Consider the following 14,971-nt stretch of genomic DNA (forward strand, 5'->3'; position numbering starts at 1 on the left):
AATCCACCTCTATATGTTTTGTTCTTGCGTGACAGATAGGATTAGCAGCAATGTTCTTGGCTCCTAGATTATCACAATATAAAACCATAGGAGATGAAATTGGATGATGAAGCTCAGTTAACAAGTAAGACACCCATAATAATTCAGCAGCAGTGGAAGAGAGGGCCTTGTATTCAGCTTCTGTAGAAGATTTAGCAACAGTGGGTTGCTTTTTCGAGCTCCAATTTACTAAAGAATTTCCAAGAACCACACATACACCACTTGTAGACCTCCTGGAGTCTGGACATCCAGCCCAATCCGAGTCAGAGTATCCCCTCAATTTAGAAGTGTCTCCTGGTGTAATGGTAATCCCACAGTTAATTGTCCCTTTCACATACCTTAGAATCTTCTTAAGTAATTGAAGATGAGTAGATCTTGGAGTTTGCATAAACTGAGCTGCATAGTTGACAGCATATGCCAAATCAGGCCTTGTCATAGTTAAGTATTGAAGACCACCTATCATGCTCCTATAAAAGGAGGGATCAGAGATGAGTTCACCATCATGCTTAGATAGTCTGTTGATAGAAACAGGAGTGCAGCTAGGTTTCGAATTAAGAAGATCAGCTTTTTCCAATAGCCCAAGAGCATACTTCTTTTGAGTAAGAAACAGTGCACAAGATTTATCTGTAGTAACCTCAATTCCTAAGAAGAAATGGAGAGAACCCAAGTCCTTCATGGCAAACTCCTTGCTCAAAGTAGCAATTAGGGAATGCAGGAGAGTAGAGCTGCTTCCTGTCAAGATTATGTCATCCACATACAATAATAACACTAGAATATCATCTTGTGATTGTTGAATAAACATTGAGTGATCAAGATGAATTCGATGAAGAAGAAGAAGATCAAATGAAGAAGATGAAGATCGAAAAAAAAATCAAGGCTCTGATACCATGATAGAAATCAGAGAGAATGAAAATTTATTAATCTCTTTCAGAGAGAATTCAATATATTCGATTATTACAAGCTTAATCTCTTTATATAGTTCTCTACTTATTTAGTTATAGAGAGAGAAAGTGAGAGAGAGAGAATCTGTTTCATAACAACCTAACTAACTGAATTGGTTATGAGTTAGTTAGGTTGTTATTTAGGCTATAGGCACCTCGGCCAGCTACACTTATACTTATATCATTACACCTCTATAACACCTCCTTCTTCCTTTAGTTCTTTGTCTTTCTCACACTAAACTTACACCATTAATATACTCTAACAGCCACTCACCTCTTGATCCTCTAAGATGAATAGTTCTGATGCTCTAAAGTCTAAACTCCACATTTAACTAACTATATCATTCATCACGAAAATAATTTATTTGCAACATAGTTACCATGTTGCCAAATATTCCTTTTTTTTCCTTTGGGCATAAAGTTATTACTTTTTCTTTAACCTAGATTAGAATAAAAATCTGATCTAATTTGATCATTAACAGAAAGGAGCTCACTTTAATTTTAACAGTTTTACTGAAATTTTCTGAGTTAAGCTAGTTCAAAAAAAAAAAACTAGTTCTTACCTGATAGAATAGCACATGAAATTGAATATTTAGATCCAACCAAGATACCCAAACTGAAGGATGTTCTTTATAATATCTGTCACTTTGTCAATTAAGAAGAATAAAAGTTGTATTTAAGGACATGTTATATGTTCTATGTGTAGGGTTCTGAAATCCAGCTCATTTTTTTTATGGGCTCAACCCCTTTCTAAAAGGTCACTTTAGATCAAATACTATTTTAAACTAGTATCTCAAACCAAGTGACATGGCAGGTAGCCCACTTGTACATAGACATACTTGTTGTTTTGTAGAAAAATATATAAGTGATTTTTTTTTTTCGATGAGATATTAAAAAGTGATTGAATATGTACAGAATTTTTTTTTTGTTGAAATAATATGTACAGAACTTTTTTTTTTGTTGAAGTAATATGTATAGAACTTGTTTGAACATATGGGTTTATCTAAATACTATATGTTAGTGAAAATAATTATTTCAGTCTCTTGTAGTTGTTATTCTCTTTCAATATCTTATATTTGTATCAAACATGGCTAATCCTGATTGGGTTAGTAATATCAATGCTAGACTCGTTCATTTTCATTCACCGTGTCTCCTCAAATGCACAAATAAGCAGAATTGGATTATCTTATATTGTCGGGAAAGATCAAATGTCTTGAGAAAGCAAGCTAGAATATGCTTTCCTTTATTGATAAATTATTTTAAAAATTGAAAGACTACTTTTAAACCTAGAGTAAGAAACTAAAAAAAATAAAATCAAACTTACTGAGGAAGAGGAGCTTGTTGGAAGAAGATAAGATGGCGTGGGAGAAACGTCACGAAGTTCGTTACATTTTGAAAAAGATTAACCCTACTTCGAGATACGGAGTGTTTTCAGTATTAAATAATACAAAATATATTTATCTCGGTATTGGCTCTTTATTAGCTTAATTCGAGAGTAGAGTACAAGACAAAACACAGTTAATGTTGATGACTTTCGGTACTTTAAATCCCAGAAAGAAAGAATTAAGAACTCATGCCAATGTTAATTTATTAAACTAAATAATAGTTGTTAGTTATCTATTAACACTAAGTCACAAGAATGATTTCATCTATCGAGAATAGATCGGTTGGAGGGAAGAATGAAAAATTATTGATTTAGGTACAAGTAAAATAGGGTCTAATCACATGTTAAAAGATTCTAAGATAGAATTTACTAACTAAAATAAGTTATTTTTTGACAAATTGGTGGTCAAATTTTACTTAACTTTCTTAAGGTGAATTTGGGGATTACACTAAAAAGACAAGAGAAAGGTTGAAAATCCATTAATAATAAGTGGGTAAGTGTAAAAACAATTGAAAATTGGTTCCCATCTATGGAAGCAAAGTGACCTCACCCGAAAGTGCAAACATTCAAGTATTTTATTTTTCTTCAATTATATTCTTAGTGGTGAGGTATGTACATCTTTTCTTGCAAAAGCTAGTTCAAAAGCTGAGGACTACTTTTCACATTTGTAAACTAATAATACTTCATTTCAAGGACCGATTAAGCGAAGGGTGGTCTCTGAAATCTCCTTCAAAAATATCGGTGTTTTATGATAGACTAATGGGCTAAAGCAATTTTTTTTCTCTAAGTCCGATATAAATTTTGATTCGAAAATTTGAATTCACTTGACTTAAATTTCATAATTTTTGTTTTTGTAAGAATGGTTTTGTCAGGCCAATAAGATTCAAACAAGTTAGACAAGTAAGGAGATTCACATTCAGAAAATGGAAAAATCTCTACTTAGGAATGGAGACTTGCTATTTCGATAGAGATTAAAACCAATTTAGGTCATCTTAAACCTCCTCAATCCTCTACAACTAGCTCAAGATGACAATCATTATAATTTCATTAACCTATAATGTTGCAAGATTATTTGCACGTCCTTCATATTATTTTTGGATTCAACTTATTGATATGTTGTAAGTGTGACGGAAGTACGGCATTGCAAAAAGAAAATGTAGATTATATGTAATAAGCTTTTTTGTTTTCTTATTAGATTCTTGTGGTAAAATCTTAGTAATTAGATTGATGAGCTTTAATGTTTTGATCACACATTCAATTTTATTTTAAGAAAAAGATGGATTAGGTTTTGGATTGCAAACACTTTAGAGAAGAAAGCATGTTGATTATAATACCTTCCTAATCCTTGATTATGGCCCACCTATAATGGATACTTACCAACTAATTATTACTTTCTATTTATTTTTTGGATGCCCCATTTTTGGTAAATTTACCTAAAATTCTATCAAATTAGAGTTGGATTCTCTAACCTAACCCTGATCTTCTGACGAAGAAAATATTTTAAATATTTTTTTTTATAAAATATCATTTTCAAAATCTTTGAGTAGTAAATGTCATATAGTTTTGTTCTTTCTTGTATTTATTTATTAACTTAAAATCAAATAGAGTTTCTTAGAAAAAAATTTTGTTTAATAATTTATATTTTAAAAGTAAAAAACAAAAGGGGAATAAAGCATGAAAGTAAAAGAAAAAATGTAGAAACTAAAAAAGGGGTAAAGATTCTCATTTACCACAGATAGGAAAAGGAATCCCAGGTGTTTGTTTGAGGAAGAGATATTAATTTCTTCCTTGGTAGGATCACTGTAGAATAAGTCAATGGCAGAAGTAATTAATTCAACAATAAAGAGTTGGGGTTAGTTATACCAAACGTTCCTCAAACCCCACCCTCATAACTCAAGTGATATAAATAAGTATAAGGGTAAGTTTATTTTGCCCCCTTCAGATAACATTCACCAAAATAGCCCCTAAAGATTAGACTAGCTTAAAAAATAGCCCTTAAGACTTCTTTTTCATCTACTTTTCCGTCAAACAGTAACAAATTTTATTACTACCTATCATTAACACACCCCACTACCACCACATTTAGATAACAGACAAAAAAACATGATGATCGATATGGATACAACTATAGTGAATACATATTCTCAAACCCACTATCACCATAACCCTAATTTATATACCCCCAAGACCCCAATCGGGTATCCTTCTGCTCATGTGTATCATGAAACCGATTGTACGCAGTAAGAACGATAGACTAGGTTCACTCGTAACTTTAGCATGAAAGTCTTTAATTAATAAACATAAAAAGTGACCAAATACAGTTTCACCCTATTTCATACTTAGTTATAGAGAGAAAAGGTTAGAGAAGATATTTCACCAACTTCAATTCTTTCTCAATTCCCAACCTTCAAAAAAGTCAGATTTTAAGCTAGATAGAATGATTGTTAGAAAACCTTTGACAACTCTAACGAAGACTTGCTTGTGTGCGTGTGAGACTCGGCACGCATCACTCTGATCTGTCTATTGACTTCTTGACTAAGTCAGAGATGAACAATAATTAAAACCTAATTTGATCTAACTTTCTTTCTAACTATCTCATATCTGACAAAGAAGAAATATTACTATTGAAAAGGTAAATATGGGAATTGGCTGAAGGGCAAAAGAGTATCCAACTATCCAAGATAAGAGGTAGTTATTGTCTGACGGAGAGACGAAGGAAAAAGTTGTCTAGCAGGCTATTTTGAAAGGTGATTATATTTAGGGGGCTAAAGTTTTATGTTAGTTTGGTACATTGGGTTGAGGCTCATATACAATCTGTCCTGACATAATTAACCAATTAGTGAACTTCTTTTCACCCTAATTTTATGTTACATTGATTGTCCGTTTAGATAAGACCGACAGTATTCAGACACATCTCCATTTCTTCTTTCTTTGCTTCACACCATATTTCTTGCAAGTTTTCAAGCCTTTTTCACCAAAAGTAGAGAACCCCATTATGATGAAGCATGAATTGCTTTAGATATCATATTTCACATTTATCTAACCCAAAAAGAGTTACCCCAATTAGTTTATGAGAATAGTCTTACTCTTACATAGAAAAATAGTACATAAGTAATCAAATGTACATTATATTTGTCTTCTCCGATAATTGTCAATTGAGTTAATTTGGATCATCACAAATTTAATTTGGTATCAGAGCAAAGGTATGCATGATAAGCCTTACCACATATGTTATGTCTCACCAAAAACAATACACGCGTTGGATTTCAAAGCACTCCACACTCTTTGCGACAAAAGTAATGAAAACTTCTATTTTCGATCAGTTGAGATTTCACACTTTCGACTAATAGACTTCTTTTTTGCATTCGAGATGTTCTGAGACCTGGAATACAATACTTGTCCTTTGTCTCTGAATCTTGTCCGGCTATATCCGGGCCGAATTAAAACGGAATTGTGGCAGGACAGATTATAACTCTTGTTATTGATCACAATGCCTGATGCATCCAACAAGTTATACTCCAGTCCAAACTATAAGAAAGTCTACAATTTAATCAGAGAAATAATTAAAAAAAAAACTGATTATATCACATTTTCAGAACAGTACTGAATTCATCTAATAAGAACAGTTGGTTGCTCTTTAAATTAAATAATTAAAATCAGTAAAGTAGTAATTAATTAGATAAAAGTCAAAAACAGATATCAAATTCTCAACTTCATCTTCGTGTCTTTTAGCTAGTGGTGGCCAACGGGCCGTGCCGACACGGAAACGGACCGGCACGGCCCGTTTATTTGAGGACACGGAACGGCACGGAACGGTCCGTTCCGTGCCGTGCCGACCCGTCACGGGTCTGGCGTGCCATGTCGGGGCTGGGATTTTAGAGCCCTAGACCCGTTAAACACGGCCCATTAGACACGCAGGAACGACACGGAACGGATGGTACACGGCACGACCCATGGGCACGGAACGACACGGAACGGAAACGGCAACAACGACACGCTAGCAACGGCTCAATTTAGTTATTTGAATTTAACAAAAGAGGTTTTACTTTATTTTTTTTACTTAGATTTTTTTTTTTTGAAACAAACTAAAACTTTTTTTCAAAAAAATAAACAAATAAAGTGGTAAAGATAGTCCCACACCTAAACCACAAAATATAAAGTAAATGTGGAGAGTCTTTATACAACTCTTCTCCAATAAAATAAGCAAAGATATGACATAGACTCTAAAGTTTTTGTACAACACAATTTTTTACTTGAAAAAAATGCATATTTCTTTTATTACTTTTTTTTGACAAGTAAAAAAATATTTATGAATGGGGCGGAGCCACGGAAGCGACTACGGGAACGCCACGGAACGGCCACGGGAACGATTACGAAAACGCCACGGAACGGCCACGGAAACGGCCAGAAACGCAACGGAAACGCCACGGGAACGGGTGGGCCGTTCCCATGGGCCGTTTCTGTGCCCAGACCTTTGTTGTCTGGGCACGGCACGGAACGGCACGGCTCAAGCCGTGCCTGGCGTGGTCGTGGCGTGTCTGACACGCCACGGCTGCCAAACGGGCCGTGCCGGCACGACACGGCCCGTTGGCCACCACTACTTTTAGCAAAAATCAGATTCTTCTCTCAAAATTTTAGGTTTAATTGTTTATTTTGTAACAAAGTAATTAAAATTAGAGTTAATTCCTATATGGCCCCCTACTTTGTGACCAGCTTCCTTTATGGCCCCCTTTTTTTCGTAAATTCAAATATGACCCCCTATTTTCATGGAAATGTCCTAACTACCCTACCTTTAAATCTTTTTTCAAAATAAAATAAAAAAAACAAACATAATTCCACCTCACTTCCCTCTCCACCACTTATCTCTCTCCACCTCACCTCTCTTCCCAAATCATCTTTCTCTCTCTCCAACTCACCTCTCTCTCTCTCCAACTCACCTCTCTCTCTCTCCACCTCACTCTATCTTCTCCGATGAAGGTCGCCGGCCGAAAAATTTTCCGGCCGGCGACCTTCAACCTAAAAAAAAATTTTTTTTTTTTTTTTAACTCTCATCTCCCTCTCTCTCTAAAAACTCCGGCGAAGGGGGTTCCCTTCGCCGGAGTACGGGTCTGTTGAAGAACAGTCAAAAAATATTCCAATATCAGTATTAATCCCTTTCATTAATCTACAACCAGCCCAACCTGAACCTAATATCACAACTCTAGGTTTTTCATTAGGTTTTGTTGGTTCAAGACCTGAATAATATTCAGTCCCAGAATGAGAAGATTGAGTTGTTTCTGAACTTGATGATGATAAGGAACTGAAATGAGATAAAGAAGTAATGAAAAACTGAGGATGAGATTTGTATATTGATCTGGTTTTGATTGATGATCTGATTATTGAAGATGAAGTAACAATTTTTCTAAACCAAGTCATGATTGAAAATTGAGCAGCAGAGAAGAATTGGGGAAGAAGAAAGAAGAAGAAGAAGGATGAAACCGACTTCCTAGATTCTAGTTAGGGAAAGTGATGATTTTGCCATGAAATCTGATATGGAAAGTGATGATTCTGGTGAATAGATCTATTGACTCGGAAGGAAGAATCGGCGATTCAAATGGTTATTTTGACAGGAGAGGTGTCCAATGATTTGAATGACATTTGGGGGTTTTATCTATCTAAATTGTGGGTCCTTTTTGTTCAGTGATTTGTGACAGCTGCTTCATTCATTTTTCCCAGAATATGTGAGAAATCCTGGATCCAGATTTCATTTTGTGTCCACTATGAGTAGTATGTGGTGAGAAAATATTCTTGCAAACGAGGGAAAATGATTGTCTCTTGTCCAACTGTGTTCTTCAACAGACCCGTACTCCGGCGAAGGGAACCCCCTTCGCCGGAGTTTTTAGAGAGAGAGGGAGATGAGAGTTAAAAAAAAAAAAAATTTTTTTTTTAGGTTGAAGGTCGCCGGCCGGAAAATTTTCCGGCCGGCGACCTTCATCGGAGAAGATAGTGTGAGGTGGAGAGAGAGAGAAAAAGGTGAGGTGGAGAGAGAGAAAGATGATTTGAAAAGAGAGGTGAGGTGGAGAGAGATAAGTGGTGGAGAGGGAAGTGAGGTGGAATTATGTTTGTTTTTTTTATTTTATTTTGAAAAAAGATTTAAAGGAAGGGTAGTTAGGACATTTCCATGAAAATAGGGGGCCATATTTGAATTTACGAAAAAAAAGGGGCCATAAAGGAAGCTGGTCACAAAGTAGGGGGCCATATAGGAATTAACTCTTAAAATTAAAGAAAATCCAATTCGTATATTTTTAATTAATTAATTATAATACCCAAAAAACATCAACACTGTCAGTACTAATAGAATTTTGGTCATGAGCTGTTTAATTCACTTTCTCTCTCTAGTTTCCCATTAAAATCATTCCCTCTCTCTCTCTCTCTCTCTCTCTCTCTCTAAAACCTTGATCACATGGTGGTGAGATCATAAAGGAACTTCAGCTTGTGTTTTTCTCAATTTCTTATTGATTTGGTAACCAACCAAGAAAACTAGTAATATCCTTCATCACATTTCTCTGTTTTTGTTTTTCTTTTCCTCTGCTTTATGAAGTAAAGATGAAATTATGAATTTCAGAAGAAATAATTGTAGTAATCTCCATTCTTCATGGAGAATTACTTCATTTTTGGTTCTTATTTTAGTGATTAAATCTTCTCTTGGACTAAACACAGATGGGATTTTATTACTTTCATTCAAGTACTCTGTTCTTAGTGATCCTTTAATGGTTTTACAAAGTTGGAATTATGAAGATCAAAACCCATGTTCATGGTATGGAGTTAAATGTTCTGAATTTCAAGTTCTTCCTGGTTCTTCTGATACTAGTCGTGTTATTAGTTTAGTTCTTCCTCAAAATCAATTACTTGGTTCAATTCCATCTGATTTGGGTATGATTGAACATCTTCAAAATCTTGATCTTTCAAATAATTTCCTTAACGGGTCTCTTCCAATTTCTCTCTTCAATGCTTCTGAACTAAAATCACTTTCTCTCTCTAACAATGGAATTACTGGTCAATTACCTGAACTCATTGGAGTTCTTCAAAATCTTGAATCTTTAAATCTTTCTGATAATGCTTTAACTGGTAATATCCCATCAAGTCTTTCATCTATTCAAAATCTTTCAGTAATTTCTCTTAAAAACAACTACTTATTTGGTGAAATTCCAGGAAATTTTGAAAAGGTTGAGTTTTTAGATTTATCTTCTAATCTAATTAATGGTTCATTACCTCAAAATTTTGGAGGAAATAATTTACATTATTTAAATCTTTCTTCTAATAGATTATCAGGAAAAATCCCACCTGAATTTGCAAATCAAATACCTAAAAATGCAACAATAGATATCTCATTCAATAATCTAACTGGAGAAATACCAGAAGCTCAAACATTTCTTTCTCAAGAAACAAATTCATTTGCTGGTAATCCGGATCTGTGTGGGAAAATTCTTAGAAACCCATGTAAGATTCCTTCTTCTTCTTCAAACCCACCAAATAATGTCACATCAAATACTTCTCCACCTGCCATTGCTGCCATACCTAGAACTATAAATTCATCTCCTGCAACAACAGGGGAATCAAATAAAAATGGGTCGAATTCGAAGAATCAAAATGGGTTGAGACCCGGAGCAATTGTGGGTATTGTAGTTGGAGATTTAGCAGGAATTGCAATTTTAAGTTTGATTTTTTTATATGTTTATCGATCAAAGAAGATGAAGAAAACAGAGCAAGAGAAAAAGAAAGAAGAAAAATCTCTATCAAGTTCTAATTCAATAGGGAAATCTTGTTGTTTATGTCTGGGGAATAAAAATGTAAATGATGAAGAAAGATCAGAAATAACAAGTTCAGATTCTGATTCAGATTCAGAAGAAGAAGATAAAGTGGGTTTGAATGAAAAGAAGCAAAAACAAATAGAAGAAGAGAAAAAAGGGAAATTAGTAACAGTTGATGGTGAAAAAGAGTTAGAATTAGAAACATTATTAAAAGCATCAGCTTATATATTAGGAACTACTGGTTCAAGTATTGTTTATAAAGCTGTACTTGAAGATGGAACTACACTTGCTGTTAGAAGAATTGGTGAAACTGGTTTTGAAAGATTTAGAGATTTTGAAAATCAAGTTAAGGGTATTGCTAAATTAAGACATCCTAATCTTGTTCGTATTAGGGCTTTTTATTGGGGTTCCGATGAGAAACTTGTCATCTACGATCATGTCCCTAATGGCAATCTTGCCTCCGTCACTTACAGTGAGTCTCTCTCTCTCTCTCTCTCTCTCTCTCTCTCTCTCTCTCTCTCTCTCTCTCTCTCTCTACTTACTTTGGTAATTTACAATTTGGCCCACATTTTTTGACCAACTGCCAATATTGGCCCTCTACTAGTGTCGAACAGTCCATTTTGGCCCATATGCTTGGAACTTCCATACATCCACTTCATCTTCCAAAATGGTTTTTGACTTTCCACTTGTAATCTTCTACGTATTTTGAAGATTTTTTATTCCTTATTTCCTCCTCTCTCCTCTTTAACCAACCATTTGCAAGCAGAGAGTGGTCGGTTGGCCGCTTGATGAGTGTTCTCTCTTTACCTATATAGGATAAAAACGAAAAAATGTGAAGTGAAAAACTGAAAAGCTATAACAATTTGAGGGATCTTTGTTTAGATACATTAAGGGCCAAAATGGACTGTCACACTCTTATGGGTCAAGACAGCAAGTTGGTCACAAGTTGGGGGCCAAAATGAACTTAAACCCTTACTTTCCCGCACTAGCCGGCGTACTTTAGTAAAATTGTTTGAGTTAAGCTAAATTACGCTTGGAACTGAAAATGACAGAAAGCGCTAGTAAAAGTCAAACTTTTAGTGAAATTGACGGTGACTTTTGTCGTCTGATAAATGAAGGGCTTGGATTAGCCAACGTGTACCCAGGTTTACGCAGATACAGATGGGGAAGTTTGTGTGATCTTGAGAGATTGGTCCCGACCCGGCCCGTCCTTTTTTGGGCCCCTTGATAATAATGACCCGTTGGCAGATTTTGCAGTTCCATTTCAGATTAGTTATGATTTCTGTAAGGAAATCAATTGAATTGTTTCCTTGCAATATAATTAGGACCACACATATGCCCTAACTTGTAGGTCAAGATTGAGGAGTCAGATTTAGACAATAAATGTTAATGCTCACTTATTTTATGCTTGAATCACATAGTATAAAATATCGGCTTCTAATAAACAATTCAGACGAGTTAGATAGAGAAATCAGACAAAAACCAAACCTCTTGAAATCAGTTTCGAGTCAGATGAATATCGAGTGAGACTCCAAATATGAATTTGAAGAAAAAAGACGCATACTTACTAGTGGTACAAAATACTTTTGAAAAGTATTTTTTATACAGTAAGATTCAAACTCTAGTCTTCTCAGACAAAAGACACAAATTAATTATACGAGTATTACCTTTTCAATTATGTTTTCATCAGTGACATTCTGTCCGAACACATATAGCTCAGTGAAATAAACGTCGGACTGATCTGTGTAGATCATTTTTGTTACGTTTTTGTAGTGCTTATTATAAGTGTGTTTGGATTAAATTTGCAGAAAGGGGAGGGTCATCACCATATCATCTTCCATGGGAAGTGCGGCTCAAGATAGCAAAAGGAGTAGCTCGAGGGCTAACTTACCTCCATGAGAAAAAACATGTACACGGTAACCTCAAACCCACTAACATCCTCTTGGATCATGATATGGACCCGAAAATAGGCGATTTCGGGTTAGGAAAGCTAATGTGGGGCGAAATAAGTTACAAAGCAGGCGGGTCAGCCCGAAATTTCGGTAGTAAAAGATCAACAGTTTCTCGCGATAGTCAACAGGATCTCCCAATCGGGGCAAGTCCAGGCCCAAGCCCGAGTCCAAGTAGTAGCTCAATCGGTGGGGCCTCACCGTATCTTGCACCCGAGTCGTTAAGAAACCTAAAACCGAACCCGAAATGGGATGTGTACTCGTTTGGGATCGTTTTGCTTGAGTTGTTGAGTGGTAAGATATTTTGTGATACTGAGTTGGCACAATGGAACACTGGGATAGTACTGGAAGAGAAAAATAGAGTACTGAGGATGGCTGATTTGGCAATAAGAGCTGATGTGGAAGAGGACTCACTGATGACGTGTTTTAAATTAGGGTTTAGTTGTACATCTATGGTACCATCAAAAAGACCATCTATGAAAGAAGTACAACTAGTAATTGAGAAGATTCCATCAATATCAACTTCTTCATCACTTGTTCAATTTTATGATCATTGATCATGAATGAACGAATGAATGATGGATAACCAACTATGCAACATGTATGTATGTATGACTAATAATAATTTAATGGATTCGATTGTGATTTTATGTAACATACTTTCTGACCATGTTGGTTTCTTGTTGTAGAGAGAGAGAGAGAGAGAGAGAGAGGTTGATGAATTGAGGATGGTGTGTGGTTTTGGTTTGGTGTTGAAATCAATCTTTAAGTGTTGTGTTGGAGCTGCAAAAATGTTAGTTGGCTTTTTTTGTAGGTAGGATTTTGTTGGATATTATAAACGTAATAATTTTGTTCCTATACTTTATCTTCTACCTCTTTTTATGTTTGTTTTTGCCCAAAACTTCTATTAGCTAATAAGTAAGCTATTAGCTTTTCCTTGTCAGTTTTAGTAATTTATCTTCTAATATTCATACTGTATGCTTCAAAGGGTGATACCAAATAAGAGAAATATTTTTTTATAGGGGAGGAACTTATGTTCATATTCAAGGTGATATACAAAGTATGTGAAGTTTTGATTTTAAGTGAAGACTATCATTCTCATAAAAAAAAAGTGAAGACAATCTTCATAAATCTATATCATAAGAGGGGCTTGCCTCGTCTAAGGAGAGAGTGCTATATTAAGGGGAAATGTTATATACACTTATCGTTCCTACCTGCTGACACTCACATTTCCTTTGACTTCAAAAAATATTACGCGAGATGTTAATGTACTAGGCATAACCCCCGCACTACGTGCGGGGGTAATGCCATTTACCAAATGTGAATTGTAGAGTATTGAAATTGGTACAACTGGATACAATTTTACTTACCTAACGCATCGTATGTATTTACCTATACAACACATTATATACGAGTTAAAAATGATTAGTGCTGTGTTCCAAAAAAATATCAACAAAGTTGTTTGTCTGATGAGTAGGATAAAACAAATACAACTTGAGCAAAAATGCAAGAATATCTATAGTTTGTAATGACATTCAAATGCCGAAACTGAACTCCAGTCTCCGTATGCATGAGAAATTCGATAAATTTGTTTATCTCCAATAAGCCACAACTACAAAAGTGAAAAGTTAAATACTAAGAATAAAATACAAACCTTAGCTTTACATTCACTTGTAAACATAATAAAATTGCGTTATCAGTTAAGATCGGCCACAATATTCTCCATAGTGCTCTTGCTTCACATAAATAATTATCTGCAAGGATATAATAAATGATTGCCTGACGGTGCATAAGGGTAAAAAAAGACAGAAACAATTTAACTTATTATACAACAATTGAGGGGAATGCCATATGTAGCATCTTGTGAAGCACCAATTTAGGGCTGGGAAAACGGTCTGAACCCCCGGGGTCCGGCCCGTTTGGCCCAAACCGTGAGAGACTGATGACCGAAGCCAACCCGAGCAGGGCTTACCCGGCCCGATGGCTCGAGCTTATAGGGTCGGGACTTGGACAGGCTCTCAAAACCGAGTCCCGGCCCGAAAAACCCGTCCGCTACCCGCCGGTAGAGTCCGTCCGCTACCCGAGCCTGAGAACCCGCGATCCGCGTGAAATTCTTTAGATCCAACGGCTGAGATAGGGTGTCTCTTCTCAGCCGTTGGATGTAAACACATTACCTCTTCATCTCTATAATTAACCTGCTCCAAACAGAAATCTTAGAATTCTTTTTTGTTTGAGAAATGAAACCCTAAAACTCTCTCTGCCTCTCTCGCCGCCTCTCTCTCTAACTCAAACAAACACAATGAAGTAATGAACCCTAAAGACTAACCTAAATCCCTAACCATTTACCACTTCATCCCATCTCCTCTATCTATTAATCGCATCAAATCTCAGATAAATCTTAACCACTTACAACTTGATTAGATCAAAAGTTTAATATGTTCGGTTGGTTGTACGCTGATGATCTACAGATCAGAGGAAGCGGTTGAAGCCTTTGAACATCAAATTCGTTATCTTATATTTTTTTCAAAATTGTAGAAAGTTGTAAACTCTCTAAAATAGATCTACTATATTGAGTCAGATCTATTTCAGAGAGGCAAGAGACTTGTATAGTTGTATATCATGTAGTTTTTTTTTGGCAACAGACTTGTATATCTCTTGTAACATCAATCTGTTTGAATCTTTTAAATCTTTGGCTAACCAAAGTTTTCATAAAATTGTAGTCTAGGGTTTCATTTAGATGTTATGATTATCTAGGGTTTTTTTATTTTTGTTTGGAGGTGTTCTTGATGTAAATCTCTGTTTTTTATTTTAGTTTGTCTTTCTTTCTGTATGAACATAAATGGGTGGGAGGGGATGTTTATTGGCATC

At 35.4% G+C, this 14,971-nt stretch overlaps 1 protein-coding gene and 1 long non-coding RNA gene across 2 annotated transcripts; one reads left to right on the top strand and one right to left on the bottom strand.

Annotated features, from left to right (window-relative positions):
- Positions 1 to 8,678: 8,678 nt before the first annotated feature.
- On the top strand, positions 8,679 to 12,895 carry LOC147565848 (putative LRR receptor-like serine/threonine-protein kinase At4g37250). Its single transcript, XM_086652328.1, has 2 exons — positions 8,679 to 10,626; positions 11,963 to 12,895. Exons 1-2 carry the CDS (start codon positions 8,958 to 8,960, stop codon positions 12,658 to 12,660), a joined length of 2,367 nt encoding a protein of 788 aa, XP_086508454.1. The 5' UTR covers positions 8,679 to 8,957; the 3' UTR covers positions 12,661 to 12,895.
- LOC147565849 (uncharacterized) lies at positions 8,922 to 12,940 on the bottom strand. The gene is made up of 2 exons (XR_015230303.1): positions 10,693 to 12,940; positions 8,922 to 10,650 (listed from the first exon to the last, which is right to left on the bottom strand). It is a non-coding gene; the product is annotated as an uncharacterized LOC147565849 (long non-coding RNA).
- Between the last annotated feature and the right edge of the window lie 2,031 nt (positions 12,941 to 14,971).

This window comes from Eschscholzia californica, unplaced genomic scaffold (genome assembly GCF_041429995.1).
Source record: "Eschscholzia californica isolate CP2 unplaced genomic scaffold, dmEscCali1.0.p SCAF_1, whole genome shotgun sequence".
NCBI classification, from domain to species: domain Eukaryota; kingdom Viridiplantae; phylum Streptophyta; class Magnoliopsida; order Ranunculales; family Papaveraceae; genus Eschscholzia; species Eschscholzia californica.